Source organism: Xiphias gladius, chromosome 17 (genome assembly GCF_016859285.1).
Source record: "Xiphias gladius isolate SHS-SW01 ecotype Sanya breed wild chromosome 17, ASM1685928v1, whole genome shotgun sequence".
In the NCBI taxonomy this organism is placed as follows: Eukaryota; Metazoa; Chordata; class Actinopteri; order Istiophoriformes; family Xiphiidae; genus Xiphias; species Xiphias gladius.
The window spans coordinates 26,740,434-26,767,520 of NC_053416.1; the positions used below are offsets into that span (position 1 = coordinate 26,740,434).

Genomic DNA, 27,087 nt, shown 5'->3' on the forward strand with positions numbered 1-27,087 from the left:
TTAACATCTTTGACAGAAAATCTAGCCAAATCAAGCCCCTTTTTATAATCTTTATTTTTTTTTACAGGAGCATATTTAAAAGGCACTGACTCATTACCTGTCATAAATCAGCATAAATGAACAATAGAAGAGGAAATTGGCTATTTTTTTCATTACATGGATTTTAGAAATTTGGGGCTGTGGCTCACAGTTGTGATGTCTTTGATGGATATGTTAATGAAGAAATACTCTATATACACACAATAAAACTGGCAAATGTGTTCTGTTGAATCAATGACATCTATCTCACTTTTCAGAGTAATTTGTGAATCAACATCAAACCGAAGTGTGAACAATAGAGCTAAAGAGCTAAAAACTGACAATGCAAATGATCAAACAGTAAAATTTGGTTATAAAGGAAGGCATAAAGTCACTAAAGGTTTGAAGAAAAAAACTTTTTCTTATACACAGGAAGCTCAGTTATAGCTGAGCTACAATGTGAATCATCAGATTCATGTGGTAATATAAATTGCCACTTTTCAGGTCTTATAAAGGCACTTACCCCTTTTGAATCAAATGACCCTGGCTTGGCATTGAATTTCACAGTCTTTAGACGCGCCCGCTCTTTCCTTTCCACCCTACAAAGCAAAGAGCCATGTCAGTCATTAACCACAGAGATGGAATGAAAGTACTCACACTGAACTCAAACACTTGTACTAAGGTTCTTAAATTTTCTACTCTTCTCAGCCATCACTGATGACCATAAAATATGTAGAGAAATAATAAGTAATAAGCTGTCTAATATGTGCTTGCATCAAATATGTGCTTGCATATACGTATGTAATGGTTTCACCTTAAGACAGGTGTGTTGAATTAGACTACTTATTGATTTGGGTTTGCTCATATGACATTATAATGTACCAGCCGATATTTAGTAAAGGCTTTTTTAAAACTTTTAACCATCCGCTTGTGTTTCTCAAACGGGTGGTGAAAGGTGTAGGGACACTAGTAGTGCTCTTGTTTTCAATCTTTCTCTTCATAAACCTTGGAGTTTGTGGAGGAATTTCTAAAAAGTTGTCTGTGTACATATTTCCTCCTTCTCAATCACAGAGACACTGTTACCTCTTCTATAATTTCCCTAACCAGAAACACATTTCTATTCACTGCTCACCGTCTCTTGCTGGGGATGACACCCATTTCGTCACTGTCCCCATGTGGAGTGACACGGCGGGCCTGCCACCACTCATCATCCGAGGCGTTGATGACGTGGAGGATGTCCCCGTACCTGAAGCTGAGCCCCTGGCTGGGAAGGCCACTGTCCTTTGACCTCTCATAGTCAAATAGTGCCCTATTCAATGGAAAATATCAGGATTATCAGGATTAGCGCTGCAAATGCACTGAATTCCTACTTGTTTTACTGTCATTCCTCCATGTGAGGTCTTGTCTAATTTAGTGGAAAGAAACTAGAAGCACAGCTTTACCAGGTCAGAGAGAATAGTGACTGCTGGTCCATCGGGGTTGCTATAATAAGAAATGTTCTTCTGTTTGAGTCACAGATCTCAAACCAGGGTTTAACATAAATGCGTGTGTTCAATCTTTACATTAATTCATCCAACATCCTGTTACATAAAGAAACATCATGAGTTACATTATTTTTCTCAGTCATCTGTATGAAAAGTAAACAAAGTAAAAGACATTTTTTTATATCATTTTAACATGATGCCTGGAGTAAATAAGTGCAGATATCACATGGAAGAAACCTGAGGCATAGAATGGGTGGGTTTTTATTTTCTGAATTCTCTGTAATTTAGTTTAAACATCGAAAACTAGGGTAAAATCCAAAACAGACTAACCTCACATAGAGCGATCTCTTTTGATTGGTTCGCAGGGATCCTGACCCAGAGCTCATGCTGTGGTTCATCATCTGTTCCCGCAGGTCATGGATTTTGGCCTCAAAACGCCTGTACTCTGCAAGACAAGATTAGAATGGATCAAGACTGACAGTCAGGTCTGCATTCAGACTCCAGGACAAGGAGGTCAACTTAATGATGCTGCTAAGACTGATAGTGTCCCCTGTTAAGTGAAAAGAGATGCTGCACAAAATATGATAAAGAAAGGAAGTGTACTCAAAGAAAATGGAGGCACATTTCCATTATTTAAGGACAAGGATACATACAGTAGATAGAGGAGATAAAAGGGTAATGTCTCTTCTAAAGTCATATTTCAACAGTAAGTTTTTGCTATTTCTCTAAACTTATACCTACTAAAATACTCTCTTCCAAGTTGGTGACATGAAATTTCTACTGGTTTGTCACCGATACTGTAGTTGTTACTCTACATCAATTCCAGCGTATATTTTTGTTTCACATGTCTGAAGGAGACCAGTGGTGTCAGCATACCTACCACTGTCCACACCTAGATTTACATCTACATTTCCTCCAGTCATCTAGTTATACATTCCAAACTGCATGTAATGAACAGGTTTTAAAATGAATTTGTTTTAATAATTCTTCAGATTTCTGAGGCAGTTCCTTGTGCTGCCGCATTTACAGACATCTACTATGACACTGATAATAAAAAACCTTAAAAAATCATTAATTGCCTTTGTTTACATCGATGCATTTAGTATGATCCACCATGATTTCCAGTCAGTGACGTCTGAAGCCATGAACTGAACTGGTCTTGGCAAAGTAAAGGAGGATGTCAGGATGTGAAAAGATGTCACTCTGTTGACAAGTATGCCTTCCCTGACAGTGCAGTTACTATGAGGATGAAAAAGCCGATAACTTGAGGCATGGTTAGCTAATCGGTCACTTTAAGAGGATCAACCAGTAAAGAAACATGACAACTTCTCCCATGACACAACAACCACTGACTGCACAACCTGTCTGAAATTAGGACCAGATAAGAGAAATATAATGTGAATAGAGCTAAAAATAATGATATACTTTGTTTTGAGTGTTATCCAAGAAAACCAGTTTTCCAGTTATAATTGTCTACGGCTGCCAAGCTTGCATGAAACTCTTTGATGCCTTCTCTGACACTGATGTGTTTCTTCATCCTACCATGAGTTAGGCTACCAAAGGCTGAGCCTATACACGTGAGCAAGGGAAACTAAAATGAGGGGATCCCCTGTCATACTGGATAATCACTTACAACAAAACACAAATCTTCTTTCAGTTTTTTTTTTTTTTTTGCCAATCTTACTCTAAAATATGTCTGACATACCTGTCTGCATGTTTACTTTGATGTTCTATGGCTGTCATCTCTTCCTTATAGTGTGTTCCCCTTGTGTTCTTTCTCTCTGTTCTCTACACACAGTCCAATTCTGTACTCTGCCGAGTGCAGCACTAAGCAGAGAAGTGGAAACAACTCTCTCTCTCTCCTGTGGCTGCTTATGAGCAGCTCAAGGGCAGAGACAAGTGTAAATGGATGCACCAAACAGGATAAACCAGTACAACAATTTTTAAACCAGTTCCCGTTTGCTATATCAGTCTATTAATTATTAGACAACACCTCTTCCTTTTACATATGTCTGATCATGCATAAACAGTTATATCATAAATATGGAGCTTGTTCCTAGCTAGCTATTAGGGAGGAAGTTCTTAGCTTTCCAATGTTATGAGGAAATTATCTTCAAGTAATTCATGGCCACTGGCCTCTGAAGATGTTCTTTGAGTTTTGTTTTACTGAAGCCACTTTAGCCAGACCTTCATGCAGACATAGACTCCCAAGAGTGTAGAGTGTGTGTGTGTATGTGTGTGTGTGTGTGTGTGTGTGTGTGTGTGTGTGTGTGTGTGTGTGTGTGTGTGTGTGTGTGTGAATATGTATGCAGAATCCAAGTGAAAGACGCATATTGTAAAACTCTAATCGTACAAATTCTGTTAAAATATTTAATTGTTATTTTAAGTTATTACTAATCAACTGGACTCGGACAAACTGATGTTCTTGTAATTGGCCCTAAACATGTCTGTTTTCCCTTAGCTCATTCAGCCTGTATCTAAGGGACTGTCCAAATTCTGCTGCCAACTACTAATGAAGCCTAAACGTAAAACATCCGCTTTAACTATTTTGATAAATGGTTACATGTACATATCTTTTAACATGCCAAAGTGCTTGTAGTAGCCTTTTGTCAAAAAGTAAGTAAAAGTAAATATCCAGAGCCACCAGCTTCAGCTAAAAGCATTTCATCACCCTGTTGGACTTCTGTACACTGTACGGCATTTCATATACATTTTACGTAGCGAATTACCAAAGACCAAGGTCTAGGTTTTTTGTAATTCAATGTTGATCTCTATTGTTATGCAATGAATCAATAAAGAAAGATGAGACTTGATCCCTCTCAAGCATCTGTACTAAGTTCCTGGAGGACTAACAGTGTGATATAGCATCATGGCAACCAGAAGTCTTTGACTGCTCCTTCCTGTGTTTCCGAAGGCATTAGTCTCATGACTTACTACACAGGTATAGACTACTTTTTGAAATCAAATCCATTAATCAGCAGTGATCAGCAGTGATCACTTTTGTTATGCTATAGAAAAGAAGTCCTATTGCAAATTTCAAATTTACCCCTGATGGTATCAAGTCATGCATACAATATGTTTTTGGTTTAATTTGTTGAGGTTATGAGATATTTGCTGCTGACACCTCTGCCAAAACCGCAATATAGTGGACGTGAATGGGATTTCATGTTTTGGGTTCACATAAATCACTTGCAGAGACATTGTCCTGGTTACTCTGGACAATCCAAAGACATCACTGTGGACAGTTTTTACTATTATCTAGCTCCGTTATACTGAGCTGCAACACAAGAGTCACTGTGTCATCCAGTACTGGTAATAACACCAATAAAAACACAGCATACATAGAAAAAAAAACAAAGCACAACATTTTAAAAGGGAAGAAGAAAGGACAGAGTTTCAAAGGTCACAACCTTGGAGCACAGGAACAGAAGGTAAAGGGTTTAAAAAGTGCATGTGCAGTGGAGGAGTGAGAGTCAAACGGGTCTGGAAAGGTAGGGATCAGTTGTGCTTCGGTGGAAATGAACAGACTGTCTGTGATCACATTCACTCAGTTAGCCGAGCACTGGTGAATGTTGCTAAAGCTCAGAGCAGCCACGGGTGCCAATGGCACAAACCTGGTGCAGGAGAGTGGGCCCGTCGTGGTGAGCATAGAGCAAGTTCTGATGGGTAAGAAGAGAAAGCAATTGTTAGTCCCAGAGGAGTTTAGAGACCAGTTAGTGATGTGTAAGATGTCAACTCAGATGGAAACAATGAGTTGAATAAGAGAGATGGAAGCATTCGATGAAGTCGAATTCGATGTAGATACAAACACCCACCACCACTGTAAGTATGTGAGTTTGGCACCTCTGAACCATTGAGAGGTCTCTGACTGTGAGTCACTGCCTCTACAGCATTCGAGTAGATACTGCCGTTGTTGACCTTTGTCAGAGGAGGTATGTCACCAGTCAAAACTGTCTGATCCACTATGTGTCAATTTACAGAAGGCTGACAGGCAGTCTTTGGTAGGTCTGAATTAGCATGACCATGCCCTGCATGGGTTATTGAACTGACATGCTAATGATACAAGACAAAGAAACAACAAACAAATAAAAGATAAAATTTAAACAAAGAGAATGTTCTTTGGTGAATCAGAACATATTATTACTACCGTTTATAAACCCACCAGAAACTTCGTGCCAGTAAGAAAACTCTGTTTCTTGTAGAGTAGAAAGTTCTAGAAAAAAAATACATTTATTGTAAGGCAACCTTACTATTTAAAGAAAGTAAAGTATGGGGGAAATTTGTTAATTGTACTATATACTGTGAATAATTAATCAGCTAAACTGATATCTAAATAAAAACTGCTTCCCATTACTACTCATTCAACAAACTCGAGAAATGCACAGACGCAAACCTTTTCCTTATTTTTTATATATATATAGTTTTAGATATCTGATAATTCATGATTATAAGGTGAAGAGTTTGCGTATAACTCTGTGAAAAAAAAAAACTGTCGATGGACACTTACTAAGGCTCATGGAGCTCTTATTCTGAAGGTAAAATCTGACACAAAATAAGTGTCGCCGTGACATTTTACTCAAATGTTATGCATAAGAGAACCGTCTAAGAGTCCATTCAGTGATAGAAACCTTGGAATCAAATACTTGCAAACATAAAATGAGCCATCACTTAGCCTGATTATAACAAAATCACTCAATCGGTAGGAGAGACCTATAGTAATTCATTATTGTCCTGTGTATATTTGTGCTGTTTAGCAAGGCATTTAAACCACAGGGCTTCTGTGCTTGTGCGCTAACTTTTTTGTGCTGACTCACCCTCTGGTCTGTACTGGGAAATGATGGTGACCACTTGTCCTGCTCCTTTCAGTGCTGCTGCTGCTTGCTCGTGCGTGGCTCCTCGTAGGTCAATGCCATTTACCTATTTTAACAATATGGGACATCCACAGGATTATTTCCATGGAAGTTCTGTTTTATTTGATACAGTACAATAACCTTCAACACAAATGAGCTATACTTTATCCAACACCAGTGCAATTACATGGTATCCTTAAAATAGAAGGACACTGCATTTTATTTATTTGCCATTTCAGTTCGAAGTTGTCCAAACATTTTTGGAGATTTGTGATGAGATATAGTGTATAGTATAGTATAGAAGAGGTGTGATGCATCTAAAAACAAAAGCCTCTGTGACAAATTATTAAAGATTTTATTGGTAACTTTAATTCTTATGTTTGAGGACACTGGTTAAATATATTTTCCTCTGCATCTTTCATTAAAATAGCATTGCTATTGTCCCACTTCCTCACATTATCACATGTGCTGCTGCTAAAACCAGATCAACTTTGACATAATCATAGAACAGAAGAGTGTGTGCTCCATAGGTGGGGAAAGACAGGGGAAGTTATTGCTAGACTTCCAAACCAGGCCACTGTTGGAACGTTAACTGCCTGCTTTCATCAGGGTAGACCGTGATGCTGATTGCACGTAAATTAGCAGCCAAATAGTACCATGTTGATTAGATTTTATTTTGGATTTTTTTTGTAGGCTATACATTACCATAACACTACAATGAAATAAGACAGTGTAATCTGTAGCACAGTGTGGCATTAGTGTGGGAAACTATTACAATTAGCTATAATGAGGCCGAACAATCCTTTCCTCCCAGCTACTGCCCTCTATGTAGTCTGTTCGTTATCTCAGTCAGTTATCATACATACACTGATTTTTGTTACTTGCTATATGGCAGTCGTGAATACTGTGACCAAACAATGAAGGATGTGTTTTCTCAACCAGATTGTAAAGCCACTGCTTTAACTGTAGTGGATACTGACTAAACCGAGTCATTACGGTTATTATTCTTTTTTGTTTACTGGACTATCTTATCAAAATGACTGTAAGCAACTGTTCTAGTTCTCCGTATCCTCACCCAGCAAAAGAGTGTAAACATCCCTCTCACTTGGTGTAAAAGCCTCCTTCTTTGACAATGTTGCGCTGTCCACTGAAAACAGGAGCATTTTTTCTGAAAATGCTTTCTCTTTTTAAAGAGAAATCATATTCATGGCCAGATACATTGTTATGAAGCATCTTCTACTGAGTAATTCAGTGCACAAAAACATTAGACAGAAAATCAGCTCTGCTGTATGTTTAAACCAGTCCTTCAATCGGATATTACCTTGACTTTTGAATGTTGTAAAAAGAAGGCCAGATCATATTATGTAATATCAAGGTTTTACCACTTTACATGATGAAAAAATGCAAAGATGAGGTAAAATATCACCACAGCATTTATATTGTCTAGCAATCTATGCTACTTGCAAGTGTGGAGCAGAGGTAATGCCAAGTGTGGAATTTCCTCAGATGAGAAAATCTGGGACAAAACCTATGCTATCAGAGGACTTAATGAAAGGTCTTTCATAAAGGTTTCAATAAATAGAACATCTAGACAAATCAAATAAAAAGGCATGACAAATTTAAGAGCTAAGTTTAAGAACAGAACGTGTTGTATGCTGCACAGACTGTAAAGCTCTTTGAGAAAACTTGACTTGACAAAAATCACTGAATAATATATCATTTTCACTGACCAAAATCTACATGAAATTGTGTTAGCTTTCATACACTATTTATCCAAAATACAACTATCCATAATCAAATGACTAAAATGTGACAAACTAATTTCAAAGTCAAACACGCATGGTCTTCAAAGGATATTCTTGTTGTCTGTGGACAAGTTCATAAACATCTGGACTTTACCGCACATTTCATTCAGAATACTATGTGTTTGGTTAGTTAACATTGCAGACACTTAGATAGTATAGCTTCACGTTGACGCTCTTCTGATTAGTCTTTGGCAGTCTGCAGAAGGTCTGCCATAATTTTCTCTGAATCTGTGTTTAAGTAATTGCATGTCAGGAATGTTGCTGATGGGTTTTTTTTTTCTTTGAATGCACAGTGGCAAATGCTCACTGTTCCATATTTGTCTGGAGGATCAGTTTGTTCTGCATACAGTTACATCTTGCCCATATCCTTTACAGACTGCATAACCATCAGAGTTAGCCATCCGAATATTTATGATAAACTAAATTTTAAGGGTGCAACTAAAAAGTATTTTCATTATTGATTAATTTATCAATTGTTTTTTCAATTAAAACGTCAGAAAATAGTGACAAATGCTTGTCATATTTTTTCAGAGCCCAAGGTCACTTGTCCAACCAACAATCCAAAACCCAATTTATTTAATTTCTAATAGTGTACATAGTAGTTATTTAAGATGAAAAAGCAAATCCTCAAATATGAGAAGCTAGAAGCGTGGAATTTTGTTTGTCAACTGAAACTACCTAAAGCTTAAATTGCTTACAAAAGTTATTGCTGATTAACTTTCTGGAGGTAACCTGTAATTTATACAACCCCTTACTTTTGTAACTCAATGGGTTATAAATTGTAGCATTATAAATGCAAAAGAATAGTGAATCGTGTAATAGAGTAATTTAGTCTACATAACCATGTGTTTCCGTTGCTTTTAGACAATGGGGGCCCAACTCTCGTTCATTTAATAATTTAACAGGCTAACAACTGCTACTGTATGTTTGGAAAATAGGATAAAAAAGGCTTAAAGTCAAGCAAAAAGAACTATAGTGATGTTTAAAGCTAATGGGATACACACCAGGTTTAACAAGAGTCGACTGTTTGTAAATTAGATCTGCACTTGATGGAACCTTGATGAAACCCCATCAGCTTAGACTTTCACAGTTTTCTTACTTTGGGTCTTTTTGCGTACACTTTTTAACTAAGATTTTATTTTATGTACCAGGTAAACAGATGGTTTACAATTGTACATGTAGGCACCTTGTATTTTGAGTTATTAAAGGCTGTTATACACATTCTAAAACTTGTCAGTAAAAGAGTCATTCACTTTAAAATGTTTACGACATGGGTGTGTGTCTTGTATTGGGGTGAGGTGGCTCTTGTGCACTCACCGATAAAATCTGGTCGCCTCGCCGCAGCTCTCCACTCAGGTCAGCGGGCCCTCCTGCCAGGATAAAGGAGACAAAGATTCCCTCGCCATCTTCACCGCCCACGATATTGAAGCCGAGGCCTGTGGAACCTTTGTGGAGCACGACCTTCCTGGGTTCCCTGTACAAACAGTTCAGATAGTACATCACCTCGGGGGAGTCAGTGGGTCTCAGCATCTTCAGCTCAAGTGGTGGAGGACAGAGTGGTGGAAAAGAGTTGCACTGTACGTTAACGAAAGCTTCAGTGACGCTTTGCTCAGGCAACAGAGCTCAAAGCCTGCTGGAGCTCCACAGGGGAATGGTGCTCTACTTAGGATCACTTGTCCCCAATTCAGTTCTGACAGAAAAGGAACCTCATTGTGTGCTTACATTCACAGGCTTGCTTTCTCTTCCTGTTTCTCTCTCTCACACATGCCGACATGCCAGGATAAATGCATGGAACATTTAACAAAAATATACTGAAGGACACGAGCTCTCTAAAGGGTTGTAGTAGCATTTTCAGAGTACAGACTCAAATATGGACATACTTTATGCCACAGACTCCCATTTCAAGAAACTTTGGTTCATACCACCTCATATGAAAATATCTGTTGTTTTGCACTGAATTAGTACCTACAGTGTACGTGGAGAAACAATGGTAGGAGTGAATCCCACTGTATGATTATCAACAGTTATTCTTCTCATTGTCAAACACGAATGGTATCTAGTAAACTAAACACAGAAATCAAAAGATTTCACATTTTGCTATTTTACCGACCATATTTACCATCATGTGACATCTGACATATTTAAAAGCAGCAGCACATTACCCATCCAGAGGACAATCAAGTACAGTAATATCATCATGAATGGAAAAGCAGCATGATGCCATCTGCTGGTTAGTGCATAAACTACAGGCACATGAAGAAGCAAAGTCAAATCAGTGGGCAATGTAGGTCATTTTCCTTTAGGCTTTTTGAGCAAAGCTGTGGAGTATTTGCTTGATTTTCTCTTGTTCCTCAGAGGTACCAATTATTTTTCCTCTGCTTCAGTACACCATACGGTGTCTCAGTGTAAACAAAGCCAGCCTCCTATTCACTGTCATTTGAAGTCATATCAGAGTTTCTGATTTTAACAGAAACTTGGTGGTTTTAATGTGACTATAAAAGCCAATAATTATGTACAAACACCTGAAGATTTATGTCAACCTTCAACATCTTTTGCAGTTAGTGACAGCATCCTCTCTAAGAACTGGCATTTTCAACCATCCTTGTAACCCTACTGCCAACCCAAGTTTCATAACAAAACATCTTCTGATCACGCAGCAATCCAGTATTGATGCCCTACAGAAAGAATTGACATTTTGTCTAAGTTATAAATAGATAAGAGTCTACAGAAAGATACTGTGGGGCAGATGAAGGAATCATTCATGCAAAGAGCAGTAGAAACTTAATGTGGAGAGAACTGTATCTTCTTCATATGTATATCAAACCTGGCACATTGTCTGTGAATACCCTGCCATAGTCTATTCATCCTTTCATTGGAAAACAAGCATTCGGTGCCTTTTTTTGTTTCATTTCCATGGACTGTATGGCTGTTATGTCATTATAGTTGCAGGGCTTACAGAAGACATTTAATCAACCCCCTACAGTAAATGCATGATTAATCATGGAACATTATAAACATGAATAATAAGTGTTAAAAAGCTGAAAAACAACAGTTAACTTTGGTAGTTCAATTTTATCTTGTTCCTGACATTTTCGGAGTAAAACATATCTCTGTACTGTATCTACAGAGACACCTAATGTATGAGGCCCAAGATGTACATCTCAAGTACAGAGTTAAGTTCAAGTTAAAACTGGATAATAACTCTTTTAACTGAGTTGTACAATTGAACCAAGATGACGGAATTTTCCTGGATTAAAACGGTTTGTATTGCAAGGAAAAAAGTTAAACGGACTAAACCTGTGTTTGTCAAAAATAGTCTTCTGAGGAGCATGCCAGAGTGCCAAAAATATTCTTTAGAGTTGCTATGTAGTTTTATAATTTAAATCAAATTAGCTGAGCCATCATGTCCCCATGACGAGGCCATAGTCCTCTAAGCATGGAGCCATTAACTACATCTCAACATAGTTGACAGAGCATATTGTGACATGCCTGTCCGATAATCAACTTCTCAGATGAGTTACAATGCAATCATAGCTGTAAAATATACTAATAGAGACTTTCACGGTAATCTGGAGATTGAAGAACTCTGATGGATTGTTATTTTAAACCACTAACTGGTCATTTGTTTAGATTTATACTGCATCCCCACTAAACCACATTGCATTCAAGCTGGTTTGGAGTGGAGATGAAATGTGAAGAGGCAGCCGGGTAATGTGGGACTCTGGAAAAATAGCATGGTAGTTAAAGACTAGATCCATAGCTAGGATAATTATTCTGCAGTCCTACCACTGTCACAGTAAAAGATGCCCAGGCAAAGCCATTAAAAACAACATGGCATGATAATAAACACTTACTATAAAAACTACTCAACTCTTTCCGGGCCATACAAGCACGCCGGCTTTAGAAATAAGATCTGTGCTGCTCATTACGATTAGGAAAATCTCAAGCCAACAAGTGTCTGACGTCAATTAAGGTGGTGTATTTAGCCACAGTATTTTCGTCTGTCATTTTTAAAATCTAAGAATTCTTGTTTGAAATGAAAAGTGACAGAGGAATTTTAGAAGTAGAGGCATTTGCATTCCGCAATTGCAAACAATAGTATTGTTGTCTTACAGGTAAGAAGCTGTATTTTTTCTTTTTTTCCATGTGACAGACTGACAGAGGATTGATCCCTTGAATTGGTAAAAACATATGAAAGAAACATTGATACACTTGTATTTTATATCAGACATTTGCATGCAAGTAAATCACACTCGCATGTAACTATTTATTTGGTACAAGTTTCACATTCACACCAGATGGGGAAAATTATCTACCACGTGATTAAAACTAAAATTATTATCATAACATAAAATAGCCATTAATAATATGTGTACACTACTACTACTGAATACTTATTGCACTGTCTACACATGTCCCTCCAAACATATATAGCCAGTTATTAGCAGCCAGTTATTAGCAGGTTGCAAGGTTTTGCTATGTGTTAATCTTTGATAACATGTTTTTAACATTTGGAGGACGAAATTTGTTCATAAAATAATCTTGTGCTAAATAAAGTAATTAGAATGAAATCGAAGCAGAACAGATGATATTAGCTCTACAGATCATGTGAAATGGCCAAAGCATTCATCAAAATCTTATCTGTTTCATATATTGTTAAAATAAAATTAAACTACATTATTTCCATAGGGATGCATTACACTTCATCACGAAACTCTATTATCAAAGGAAGACATTTTAAAAGATGGTTGCTCATCTAATCTAACCTACAGTTCATTTTCAGCTCAGCTAGCTTTGCCAGGAGCTCAGTCTTAAAGCTGTCAATACAGGCTCCTTATTTCATGACCCTCCAGTGCACCTTTGGTTGCTCACAGTCCCAGAGATGTGATTCACTGTATATTGGATATTGGACAGTCTTAGGAAATATGCATGTATCACCCATTTTTACTCATGCACTTGAGACTAAATGAGTCCATGACTGATGGTAGATCTGTGGTAGGAACCATGGTAAAACCAGTAAATTTATCTACTGAAACTGGTTTAGAAGTTGAACGGTAAAAAGATTGGTTTGTTTCATTTATACAATCAGAGCAATAAATTGTGTCTGGACACGGCAGGCAGCAACATGCTCTAACACACATATTCACTAACTAATATACTGTTGTATATTACGCAATACATGACAGCATTATTTCATTCTGAATCAAACACATTTTTGTGAATCTATGTATAAACACAGAGAGGTATGTAGTTTGAGTTAGACACTGGTAAAAGGTTAAAGGTTAAGCTTGAAAGAACTAGGTTAGTAAAAGCATCTAACTACAACAAACAAGGTCACTTGTCACCTTGGCTGCATGCAACAGACCACACAGTGGCAAATTTATGACCAAAAGAAATCCATGACTTAGGCTGCTTTCCATTTGGCTGACATGGCCTCTGCTTCCCTCATTCACACCTTTTCCTTACATCTTACCTCCCTCCAATCAGGCAAGCGAGAGAGAGAGACGCAAGGATGAAGGGACTGTATTCACCAAACGGGACATCCTCGCTCACTCCAGAATCATTCTGAGGAAATGGCAGTAGTCATGATGCACAACATCTCATCTGTGCTATGATGTTTGGAAACTATTTACACTTTTAAAGAAAAACACCTATTGTCTTATGACTGCTGCTCCAACACTGACTATAGATCTATTGCTGTCTGAGGATGTTAGACAAACAAAACAGATCAGCATTTAATATCTTGTGATTTCTTAAAGAGCAGAGTTGACATCTAGGAACAATAATATCAACAATAAATGTACAAAATCACATCTAGAATTTATCTGTTAAAACGCTGCAGGTACGGTAAGTCTGATCCCTTTCAGACTCAAGCTGATATTGTAGAGCTAATATTAATGACTGCGCAGCTATTTGGAATTTTTGGAGCAAATTTTTCCTAATGGGCCAAGATGCACTTGTAACAGAAAATAAGAGAACAAAAGCTTTTTTCCTGAAAGGAAAGTTAGAACAATTTTTTATGATTCATTCATGATTCGGGTTATTCACACATCTTATGACTTTTATTTAATGAATAAACATGAATAATGTTAGAGCTGCTGTTGGTGCAGTTGTTCCTGTATCCACTGGTAGTTTGCCTAATATACAGTATGGCAATCATGTCATAATATTATTACAGTAATGGTGCTGTTTCCACAGCAGCTGGCAGTCTATTTTCGTGTCCCATCAGATCGGCTTCAGATTGAAGCTGTCGTCAGGTAAAAAATTCTCCTGTAAGTCACATTTAGGGGATTGAAATTTCCTCGATGATTACCAAGGATTTCCAGGTCATGGCCTGGATGATGCAGGAGCAAGAATTGGAAGAAGCCAAATTACCTGAATGGAAAGCAACTAAAGGTTATGCTACATGCAAGAAGCCCATTAGCCGCATGTCATAATTTCCTTCTAGAATATTACCTTCCATAGTATCGATCGTGAATGCAAACCAAATTAAGATCTACTGTCAGAGGTATAGCACAGCAGCTAAACATGAAATGTAACAATGCTAAATTTTTTTCAGTGACTTTCTAATTCTTACTTGCCCCATCTTATTCCAAAACATTTTTCTTTTGCAAATGACAACTAGTTCCTCTCTCTAGGCTATGAGCCAATCTTTGATTGAAGTTAAAATGTTTTGTTGGTAGATAAGGCTAAGAGGCTACTGCTAAATCAGAGTCCTGAAGAGAGAGAGGAAAGTGAGAAAAGGTATGCTTGCTTGAGAAAAAACACAAAGACATGGTTGCTGGGGGCTCAAAGGAGGGAGCAAGCAACTGAATGCATAAGAGAAAACCAAGTGGTTATAAAGGATGATATGGTAACATGGCATGCCATTAACATCACTGGATGGGACACAGTGGCGCAGTGCAGAGAGGTGGTGATGGTGGTGGTGGAAAGTACCTTGTGATGTCCAAGTCAGGGAACAGGCTTAAGTGATAGTTTGGGAGGGGGGCGGAGTGGAGGAGGCTTTTGTCGCACTCCACTGGGGAATAGTGTTGAGGGGAGGGTGCTTTATCACATAGTTTGTTCACAGTGCTGTAAACTGGCTCAGGAGGCCTACAGTGGAGTGAAAGAGAAGAGTAAAGAGGTTAGTGTCCAGAGACGGAGGTGGGGATGAAAGGACTGGGATAAAAGAAGATGACAATGAGGCATAATGACGAGAGACGGGAGGAATAATAGAAATAGAGCAGTATGAGACAAGGTAGAGCAGGAGGCAGTACTGCTATACAGTATGATGTAAATGATATATGGTTCTTGCTGGTCAAATTAGAAAAGTCAGAGAGTTGGCTGATTTACAGAGAAAAGGCACCCGAGCCAACTAACTTCCTGTCATAATCAATATCTTACATTGAACAACCAGTTATACTGATATTATGGCTACTACTAAAAATGGTTTTCATTACTGATTGATCTATCTGAATCTTTTTTTTCTGATCATGTCAAATGTGGCAGTGGTATTAACATTAACTAATATCTTAAAGCTAAAACGATCAGTTTTAAGAAAATTAATTTCTATTATGAAAATGAATACAGCAAGCTGATCCAAGAATTCTTATAATCATATAATTTGTTAGGTTAAGATTTTTTGCCATTAAATAAAGAGGTATGTCTGCTATGGCACAAATTTGATACAGATACAGGTAATCATCATAGTCTGAGTATAGTAGGGTATTTTGGTTAGACAAGGGGTTTATTTTCATTTATTGTCATTACCTGTGATTACTCACTATTGCCAGATTGTGTAATCTATGCTGCCACAGTGGCCAAGGTTAAATTCAGCTAAATGCTAAATGTACTGTAATGTTAGCAAACGTGGTTATGAGTCAGTGAAACGACTCAGTAATATCAGTTACACAGCAATATACATATAGCCACCATAAACTAGTTGTCAGACCAGAGGTAAGTACCAGTAAGACCGTAGCAACAAAAGCCCTGAGTGTATTGGATTGAGCAGGGCTGTGTTTTATTACTTATTAATTCAACTCCTTATTAGTAAGAGAAAAATTGTGCTATCTCTTCTTTCAAATGTTACATAGTCTTGCTTTAATGAGTTTGCATGCTCACCAGACACAGCGATCTATTGGAGACACTATTTCAGAACCAACTTTGAAACTTCCTCACTGGTACCCAATTTATGAAAACAGGAAGTAATCTATTTTCTACAATATGAGCATGGATGATAACTTTTCAGCTATCCCTGAGAGGAAAGGTTTAGGCAGACACTTCAGAATATCTTCATACCATTTGGTCAGGCATCCAAAACAAAATGAAAAGAGGTTCATGCTTAAAAAAAAACTGTCATGATCTAATTTCTATTTCGAATTATTAAAAAAACATGCAATGACAAACATGCAAGAGCATGCAGTAGGTGACTAAGCACATTAAATATCTCACCTCAACTGGAAGTGCTGGGAATCAAACCTGTGACCCTCCCCATCATCTAGCGAAGGATTTCTAATAGGATGGAAAAAGTAAACTTTTGATAACCAACCACTGATAACCACCTTTTATCATGAAATGCTGTAGTCCTGCTATTCAAATTTACACTTGATTTTTTTTATAAATCAAAACACTGCTCAAAGAAACACTTGGAGGTGTGCTACACAGAACAAAACAAGACAACTGAAAACAGAAAAAAAAGAAAAAGCCATATCCTTGAAAGTATTGAATTGAAACTCCCATATACTCATTACACTCATCAAAAACAACATCATAAAACATCATACTGTGTTAGTTTATACATGGTATGCCTGCATGGAGAGGCAGTGCTAATCTGGTGAAGACACACTGCAAATTCAAACAGTATCGTTAGCTAAACATTCAGTGACAATAGTGTGTGCATGTCGGCTGTTTGTGAACTGATGTGTGTTAAGTTGAGCATTCAGAACAGTATGTGAGTTTTAAAAGGAGTCATTTATGCATAATGTGTGTGTTTGAGACACTGGTCTGTGTGTGTATATGCAGTCTATTGATATGAGACTTGTAGTCATATTATTGTAGACCACTGTTCCTTACACACGCACACAAGCAAACAAACACCCACCCACGCATGCATGCACGCGCGCACATACGCACACACACAAGTACAAATGCAAACATGCACACTGTTGCATGGGCTGGATTTGTGCGTGATGTCACTGTTTGGCCTGCCTTGAGCATACTGCAGCACACCACCACCACCACCACCACCACCACCACACTTGTCTCTTCCTCGTCCTCCTCCTACAGCTTTCTCTCCCTCTGTGACCAACTATTGTGTTTGCATCCTGTTCAACCATGGAAACGTCTTTACCCAGCAACTGACTGTGGCTGTAGACCTATAGCGGGTCATCTCACAATAACAGGCACACTAAATCACACACTGTAGTCTTTCTTGACAGTTAAGCATCTCAAGAAATAAAGGGCAGTTATAAAGCCTAAATAAAGAGCTGGACAGAGTTTTGGTGAGCACTGCATCTGCTGATATGAGCTGTCCTGCAGGCAGGGATGTTTTGCTAATCATAATTCAACATGACTAATCAACATGGGAGTTGAATCAAAAGAAAGTATGAGTGTGAATGTCTTAGGAAACCAAACAAAATCAGGTCACTTCATCTGCTTGCACAGTGCTTTCTCTTCAAACTGCAGAAAGCAAAGACAAGAGACTGAGGAGAGAAAACACTGCAGGGCTGTAGCTTAAGGCATGCCAAAGGTCAGAGATCAGAAATGTAAAAAAAGTCTGGGGCAAGTGGTCAAAAAGATGCCAAGGAGCAAATCTTTATTCAGTTATTTTACACTGAGTCTCAATAATGACCCACTGGTGAGATGTAGAAGCCGGAGAGGACTGGCCAGTTAGCTTTGTTTCTCTTGCTGAATCATTCATACTGCAATGAGCTGAGATGAGGCAGCCAGTCAGTCCACATCAGAGCAAAATGCAGTGACCTTGAGAAAGAAGTGGACTGTACGGCTGGTCTGTGGGGGCACGGTTCATCTCTTTTCCTTTTATTCATTGGCCTTTAAATCCCCCAGGTTTTGGAGTTCAAACACTTGAAACTGCAGTAACTTTGGCAATTTCTGGACTTCTTTTCAAACTACAAGGGAAAAGTAATGCCATGCAGTAGTCTGAGAAATATCTGAATATTAGTTTCAAATTAAAGAACAGGTGCTCAAACACGCTGGTGTTTCAGAGGATAACAGAAAATTGTGGAAACAATCTTAACTAAATTACAGCGAATTAACCCCAGTAGCTATTCTAAAAACTTCTATAAGAACTTCTAAAAGAAGTTTCAAATGCCAACAAATAAGGTGATAATAACTGAAGACAAAATGGTGTCACCTTGGCAGCATACAACAGACCACACAGTACCAATTTTATAACCAGACCAATCCATGACTTAGGGTGCTTTCCATTTGGCTGACATGGCCTAAGCTTCCCTCGCTCACATCTTTTCCTTGCATTAAGAATATGGACAGCAATAGATTGCCAAACATTTGGACTTCACACCCTATAACAGCCCTAGATTTAGACAGCCAGAGACAGCCAATTGACAGTATTTTCTAAAATTCTTTAACACTACCACTCTTGCTTTCCTATCCAGGTTATTTTACCTTCCTTTTAGTTGAGTATGTCCATGAGGACTTCATTCAGTACATGAGACCCTGGATCCAAATTTTTATGAGACACTAAGCACAACATAACTACAGTAAGGACAAGTTAGGAAAGGTCTGACTTGTCAGAACAACTTCTGAATCATTCTGCTATCGCTGATAAAGCAGAGGGGATTCTACCCTCTTCCAATTACTTGGCTAAAGTGAAATATCATAACTGAAAATTCTTACATTTAAAATTTAGCCTATTAACTTTGGAACAACTTTGGACTTTTCAAATCCACTGTGATAAAATGAATGCAGCTACTGCAGATGCATCATCAGTTACAGAATGTGAGGATCCACTTGGCTCTTCAGTATCCGCACAGTTTTTTCTAACTGTATCTGTAGAACACAATATACAACAGTGACATGGGTGACTATCAGTATTACACTTAAGGTCAGCATGGTAATCTCAAAGGCCATTAGGGATGCACCTTTGACAAGAGCAAATAGTAAACCTCTTAACTCCAGTGAGAATGGAGGATTAATCCTTCACTCACCAAGGCTTAAAACAGGGGTCCTTCACCTATCCTCTGAAATGAGCTTTTGTTACCAATCTGCTGCGATATTCCTCCATCAGTCTTTACTTTGCAAATGGAATATGACAGCACAGCATAATTCTATTCTAACAGAGAAGCATTATGCAGTGTATGTATTCATTTGTTCGTTGTGATTTCCACCACTTTTCCTTGTTATGCTACCTAAAAGTCTGCTTTACTCTGCCATTTTTCAAATGCTTTGACATATAACCAATAAATGGACCAGCTGAGACCAGCTGCCACTCAGGCCAAACCTTATATCTGACAAGCAGTAGGGGTAACATCCCCTCTGGCAACATTTGCTGACCAGACAAACAAAAGCTTTACTCTTCGATTTGACTTGATAGGAAATTTGGCCCATTTGGTCCTGAACCTTATTGCAGCTTACTTTGGGATTAGGTGTTAGGGTGGGGAGTTGCTAATGTTTGGCTGTGACTCAGTCCTGTACGACATCTTAAGCTTTCCGCCGTTCAGGCTGGGATCTGTCAGAGAGGAGTGACTAAAAAAGGCAACAGATAGATGACACTTTTTGACTGCCAAAAAATAAACTGGAACGTTTAGACTGGTTTTTGTTTGCATTTCCACTGTTCACTTAGAACCAAAAAGATTAAAAAATGTGCCACCAAAAGCCTTATCTTTACAGGTATGACAAAATTTGTCATATCAGCTTCAGCAGACTCACTAAGGTCCAACAAATGTGCCATGAGTCAGCTAAAACCATATACTCTGTTATGGTTGGTTTCTAACAACCTAGAAAAACTCCTAGAAACCTAGAAAATACCCCAAAAAAAAAAAAAAAGATGAAACAGCCAGACAACATCTGTCTTTGCCACTTATGCCACATCAGTATTACAGAAACAGGCAAGAGGGACAGATACGCTGTTTGTCTCAAAATCTTTCCCTACACATTCCCTTTCACATTTTAACCTGACTTAGAAGGTACTTCTGCTGGACCTGAGGCAACCTTTACTATAACATCATTTCCAATAACCAACATTACAAAAGCCTTACATTACAGCTTGTACCACCAAAACCAAAACACAATGTTGATACTCCAAGCAGATGTGTGTCAGAATGGCACGAAACAAAACATTGTCCAGAAAGAAATCATAAAAAGAGACATTCAGCCACAAACACAACACAGCATAACAGAAGTACAGGACTACAAGATGACCAGCGGTTTTCAAATTGCTGTTTCTGTGAACCCTCTAATTTATAAATATTTTTTTGAGTAAATGTGATCAGAATATAACATTGCATCTCCTGTTTGGGGGTCAAGGGACTCATTTTTATCATCCCAGAACTCTTTTTTGAGGCCATCTTTGAAAAACACTGCGGGGAAAAATAGACTTTGGGATTAGTGGGATTTTACAAAAGTAACAGGTGATCCAAACTCAGAGAAACAAGATATCTTTTCAAAATGCATCATAACTCCCCATGGAGTTTTGATTGCCTTTTGAATTGCCACACAAAGACAGATCAGTTGGGCTATTGGGGAGACACAAGTAGCTGGGTGGACAAAGCTTCTACTTGCAGTTCTAGTAGTCTGGTAGGAAGGGAGGTAATTACCGTAAGAAGGAAAAACCATCCAACCTGTTTATATCCTCTTCCCCCAGTAAGTGCTTAGGGAGGGGGGAATAACTCCCGGGAGAGATTGGGGGGGGGGCAGATTTATACTCCAGAGTGCCACTGTTGATGGGGGAAGAGATATGATTTTCCATGGCTGGAGAGAAAGCTGTGAGGGAAGAGTGAGAAAGAGTAAAAACAGAATGGCAGCTGCATAAATAGACAAACTAGCAGACAAATTTCCATTATGCCATAAAAGTATTCCTGCATGCTTTGTATTTCTAATTTTCAATATTTTATATTTCAAATTTACTTTCAAAATACAGTGATATGGGATTTGATATTAAAATCTGGAGTGGAGTGAAAATTTAAAACATTTATATAAAAGTAGTAGTTTTCTCTAACATAAAAATATAGTTTTAAGAACAAAGAATCTCTCTATGACTATACACCGATCAGCCAAAACATTAAAAGCAGTAACTGGCAATTGTTTGATAATATGTACACCATACCAACTTTATAATGTGATAGTAAATCAGCGTTGTGTGTGCCAAACATCGATTCATGCAGCTTTAACTTCTAAATGTTTTGTGTATTTTTGAAAGAAAAGTTGATTCAGAGTCATGCTCTGAGATATTGCTTCATTGCACACAAATCTTGCATCTTTTACATTTACTGAATAATGCTCTCCTCAGTCTGATTAAGATTTTTCTAAAGACAGATAATTGATCTACTGGTGACTAATCAGTTAAAACAAGAGATGATAACTTACAATGTGTGATATCAGGAGGCCCATAGGGATCTGATAGGTAGACATTGGTGGGCTTTCCCACCTTTAGGTAGACCACGTCCGACGTGTTCTTCAAAATGGCCACAGCTTCTTCATGAGACACTTCCTCCAGACTGTAGTTGTTCACCTGTCCAGACAATGAACAGTCTTTCTGTGTTCAATCAGTACTTTTAAAGGCTACCTTTTGTTTTCTTACTGCTCAGATCAGTCTAGCGTGCTTCCTATCTCCAGGAGACTGGATTATGACAGATGGTCTCGGGTGAGAACACAACAGTAGGAAGGTAATTAAATTAAGCACTGATTAAGCAGGAGGGATTCCCTCCTCAAGAGAGAGCTTGTTACTGAGTCAGTAGGTTAGCAACCTACTTTGTTACTTTCAAAATATGTGCCTCAGTCATTTAATCACTTAATTATCATTTAGGATGAATGTTTTCAGCTGCAAACACACTGCCTGGTTAATGCACTGGTAGTCAATGTACTAGACAGAGTATAACTTGATCATGGAATCACCATTAGTCTCTTGTATATCAATAGTATAAGTATTGTTAATACAATGGGTGTATAATAGCACCCATTGTATTAACAGGATACAGATGCTATACAGTTTATTCATAAAACTCACCAACAGAATCAGCGTTATGTCATGGGCGTATAAGACCATCATGAAAGACTCTGAGTTACTCTATTTACTGAGTTAGATTCATAATTCCATTGCTGTCACTTGTCAGCACATCAAAAGCATAATTTCATACTTTAAACATGCTTTTGTGAGAGGTGTTTTGACTTAAATTACTGATTTTCATTTTATCATCACAGAAAAACACCAGAATTAGTGCCACTGTGGTATCCAACATACTGATACAACTTAGAATATCACAGTCTTTATACAAAGGTTTCAGTTGTGTCCTTGTGGTGGTTATGTTTTTTTTTTTTCACCTTTTCATTCACCTTTTTTACACCATACATAGTTCCGTTTGTTCTTCCGAAACGATTCAACCTTAGTTTCATTAGCATAAACATTTTTCCAGTAGTGTTGTAGAGTGTCAAGCTGTTCTTTGGCAAACTTAAGGGACAGTGTTTGTTTTTATTGATTAACCAGGTCGAATGATTCCTTTCAAACCTTTAGCTGTTACCCTGAGATTTTTTTTGCCTCATTAAGCAGTCTGTGTTGTGCTTTCGGAGTCATCTTAGCTGGGCGGCCACTTCTAGGGAGAGTAGCCACAGAAGCCGGCTCCATTTACAGACTTTTATAGTTTGTCAAACTGTGGACTGTTGAATATGATGAATATCTATATACCCTTATACCTCTTTGAGATTACTTAGTAACTCTTTCCAGAAATGCAAATTCTATGACAATAACAATTCTTGATCTTAAGTTCTCTGAGATCTTTTTGCGAAACAGTTCATATCAGTAGATGTTTCTTGTGAATAACAAACTTTGAGTGTTTTTTTTATAAATCAAAGTAGGTCTAACCCACACCTCCAATCTGGTTTCATTGACTGGACTCCAGGTTTGCTAACTCCTGACTCCAGTTAGCTTTTGTTGATGTCATTAGTCTAGGGGTTCACATACTTGCTTCAGCCCACATTGTGAAAGTTTTAATAATGTATTCAGTAAGGACAAGATAATACAATACAACAATAGAATGATTTGTGTGTTAATAGTTAAAACAGATCATGTTTATTCATAATTCTAGCTCCGGCCATGTGGTATAGATGTGAAATTGCTTCCATATGGGAAGCTGTCTTGCTCAGCCAGAGCAGTGCAATCAAGAGCAGCTAAACAGGCAATTAGAGAGACAATTAAACGTGCACTGCATTTTGCCTACTTTGCATTTATCAACAAACTGTGAGTACCAAGCTTATGACTTATTAGACACTCTTATGTTTGTTATGGCCTCCACTTATAAGATATGTCGCTTTAGTGCTCTCTGTGTGAATTCTTTGTAGCTGCTAATTAACACCTTCTTTGTCATGTCATAGTGTATCATGTAGCAACCAAGTGCTAATTTGAGAGCCCAATCATTTACCTGTCCTGATGTTACCTGAATGGACACGGTTTCATGTTATTGTAAGTTGAATCTGTTTGTTTCTTCTTAGTTGTTTTTCATGTGAAGTAGGGCATTGCCACACTCATGGGAATTTACTATAATTGTCATGTAAATACATTTATTTTAGTTATTCTGATTTTTGAAAAACTGGTTGTTTGTTTGTGTGAATTCTGCCCATGCAGCACTCCCTTCTGCTTCTACCAAGATCCCAATGAACAAATGGTAAATAGCCTGCACTTATATAACACTTTTCTACTCTTACTGATCATTCAAAATGCTTTACACTACATCCCAAGTTCACCCATTCGCACAGCGCTTTCGTATGCATACAGCACTTTCTATAAACACATGCACACATTCACACACCGATGAAACATCGGGGGCAATTTTGGGGTTCAGTATCTTGTCCAATAATCTAATTACCTATTGCTACCACCTCAACCAGCAGTAATCGGAGTATAAGAGTAAGAATTGACTCCACAATAACTGGTCCTTCGAGCCCGGTCCCAGAAATGTCAGAGAGCCTGGAAAGGCCACATAGAGACCACTGCTTGCCCCGTCACCTAGATGACTATGAAGCTGGTTGTATACCATTATTGGTTCATCCTCATCTGCTACTTCTCACCTTCACAACAACATGGAAACAATTCCAGGAAAACGAGTAAGAGTATAGCCAGGTCTTTCTCCAAATCTAGTCATTGTACATTGCTCTCTATTGGTATGTATCCTTCTCAGGCTCTCTCCCCTGTAAAATCTGCTATTCTGGATGAGAGGATGTAAAAAATGGAGCTTGATAATCTCTGCACCAATTAGAAGAGGAATCACAGGCTGATTTAAAATATCCAAACTTCTAAAGGGATTCAGCATGCTCAAGAAGAGGCACCATCGGCCAGAGAGGCCTTAACCATATGTCTAGATAGGAGCTGTTCAAAGAAGGATTTAGAGGTGGCCAAACTTGTTACGTCTCCCCTCACGACTGAGACAGGGGGCATCCCACCAGAACCTCCAATGTCTCCTGACAGCTCCGTTCCACCAGCTCCACCTTCACGAGTGAAGCAGGGTGACAGCACATATTCAACCCACCATGGGTAACACCTAAGGCAGCATGCTGCAATTCCCATCAAGCTTACAGTTGTCACAGCCGACCAAACCCCTACATTTCGGCCACCAGCCACAAAATCACTCTCAGGAGTTGCACCTCCATCCTCCTCAAAAGCAACCACCACCTGTGGATCATGCTGTTTCTACCGCTTTCCCAGTCCAGTCTCTAGTATTCTCAACTCTTCAGTCACCATCAGTTAACGCCACGTATCCTCATCAGGCAGCTCCAGAACCTATGGCTCCTCAGCCTAGTTACTTACCCCTGTCTGGAGCAGAACTGTTGATTGCCTCTACTTATGGCATCCCCAGACCTACCTTGCCTGTATTTGACAACATAGGTGTTTTCACCTACACTGCCTTTTCTCATGACTGTGTGAGTGATTTACCTCATTTGCCTGTTTTTTGCAGCTCTCAGGGCAGGACAAATTAAACTTTTAACATTCGTATTAGTCCATAGAGTTTGGTTACAGCACGTAATTCCCATCATAGCTCCATCCAACTCAGATGAGAGGTTTCATCAGCTAGGGTAATAAGAAACAGCCTTTGTGTATCAAAACTTTTTCTAGATTTTCTTGTAAAGACTAAAAATGGGTCTCATTTGACATTGCTAGCATACCTGTTACTCACCATTAACAATCTGTCTCCAACTTGTAGCCGACCATCCTTCTGTGCTGCCCCGCCATCAATGATTTTGGTGACATATATGCTGTTGTCACCAGGGATGTGCTGGTTTCCTACTCCACCTGCAATACTGAAGCCAAGCCCTAATGTGTGTGTTTATGTATATGAAAGTAGTTGGTTAGTTTCTGGGTTATGTGTCTGACAGATGTTAGGCTTGAGACAATACATGAGACCATGATATGATGACGTGCATCTTAATATACATAAAATATTCTATAACTAGAATATTTTACCCTAATATGTCAAACACTTCCTGCAGCTGCTTCATAATGCTTTCTTAAAAAGTATTTTGAAGAAGCTGTAAATGTTAAGTCTTGTCACTAATCCATTTATCAAGGTGTTTTTTGATATATTATATATACATTTGGAGGTTATCACTTAACACTTTTGTGTCAGTGGATCAGTTTTAAACTTAACTGGAGAGCTTTAAGTGCTTGTCTCCCCATACAATATTATGTACCACTATATTCTTATGTTGAGCAGGGACAACCCTCTCGGCCCTCTGGCAAAAGTTTTAGTTAAAGTACATACAAAAAATATGCTGCAGTGACAGTGACCAGTTTTGTTCCTTTAGATAAAACCAAACTGATTACCAATACCCATGAAAAATATTTACATGACCATCTATCACAGAATAGAAGTGATTATCAATTGTTAATTACAATTAATCTGTATGTGACTCTGTATGTCTTGACTAAGCACGACTGTGTTTTTGAGCCCACCTTTTGGTCCTTTGATGAGTTTGATCTCAATGACGGTCTCAAGCATTGGCCTGCGGCGCCGCACATATAGTCGGACAATAGAACCTGCAACCTTCAGGGCCTCAACTGCCTTACTGTGAGAAACTTCAGACACGTCTGCATCATTCACCCGCAGAATGCAGTCGTTTACTCTGGAAGAGGAACATTTTGGATTTGAGATGATAATGATTGATAATAATTAAGAGCAAGGCTACACTCACCCGATTTTGTTCTTCAAAAACTGTCAGCATGTTTAATTGGGATAGGAGTGTGTGCAAGGCAGATGCATAGCACCCACCATTGGAAAACCTTGTTAAACCTGAAGCCTATTTTAGAAAGTCAAGCTCAAACTAAAGTAGTAATTGAGGGGCCAATCTATCACAATTAAGATGAGACACTGTTAAGCATTTTGACCGAAACAAGAAAAATCTATGCTTATCCAAAAAACATCTTATAAACACATAAATCAACACAGCAGGGATTGAATTGAATAAGCGGTAATGTTTCTGATTACATACTAACAAGGTTACAGTATAGACAGGCAGATCAGTCCTATATTGGCATCTCACTGAAGACACACACACACACACACACACACACACACACACACACACACACACACACACACACACACACACACACACACATATATATATATATATATATGTACACATAGACATCATCGAACTTACCCATATTAGATGAAAATAATGTTAACTGAAATTTTAACTTATTAATTTTACGACACATCAGGCCACACACCATATCCTGACACACTAGCTGGGTGTGCTCTGACA

General features: G+C 38.3%; 1 protein-coding gene across 1 annotated transcript in view; it reads right to left on the reverse strand.

Annotated features, from left to right (window-relative positions):
* Positions 1-27,087, reverse strand: part of dlg2 (discs, large homolog 2 (Drosophila)) — a 207,689-nt gene that overhangs the window by 18,165 nt on the left and 162,437 nt on the right. Inside the window, exons 11-20 of the mRNA XM_040150506.1 lie at positions 26,273-26,442; positions 25,497-25,633; positions 21,700-21,844; positions 20,931-21,096; positions 16,588-16,647; positions 9,475-9,631; positions 6,317-6,419; positions 1,833-1,947; positions 1,151-1,327; positions 542-617 (exon numbers count right to left, since the gene is read on the reverse strand). Coding sequence (XP_040006440.1) covers positions 542-617; positions 1,151-1,327; positions 1,833-1,947; positions 6,317-6,419; positions 9,475-9,631; positions 16,588-16,647; positions 20,931-21,096; positions 21,700-21,844; positions 25,497-25,633; positions 26,273-26,442 — 1,306 coding nt within the window. The remainder of the gene's footprint in view (positions 1-541; positions 618-1,150; positions 1,328-1,832; positions 1,948-6,316; positions 6,420-9,474; positions 9,632-16,587; positions 16,648-20,930; positions 21,097-21,699; positions 21,845-25,496; positions 25,634-26,272; positions 26,443-27,087) is intronic.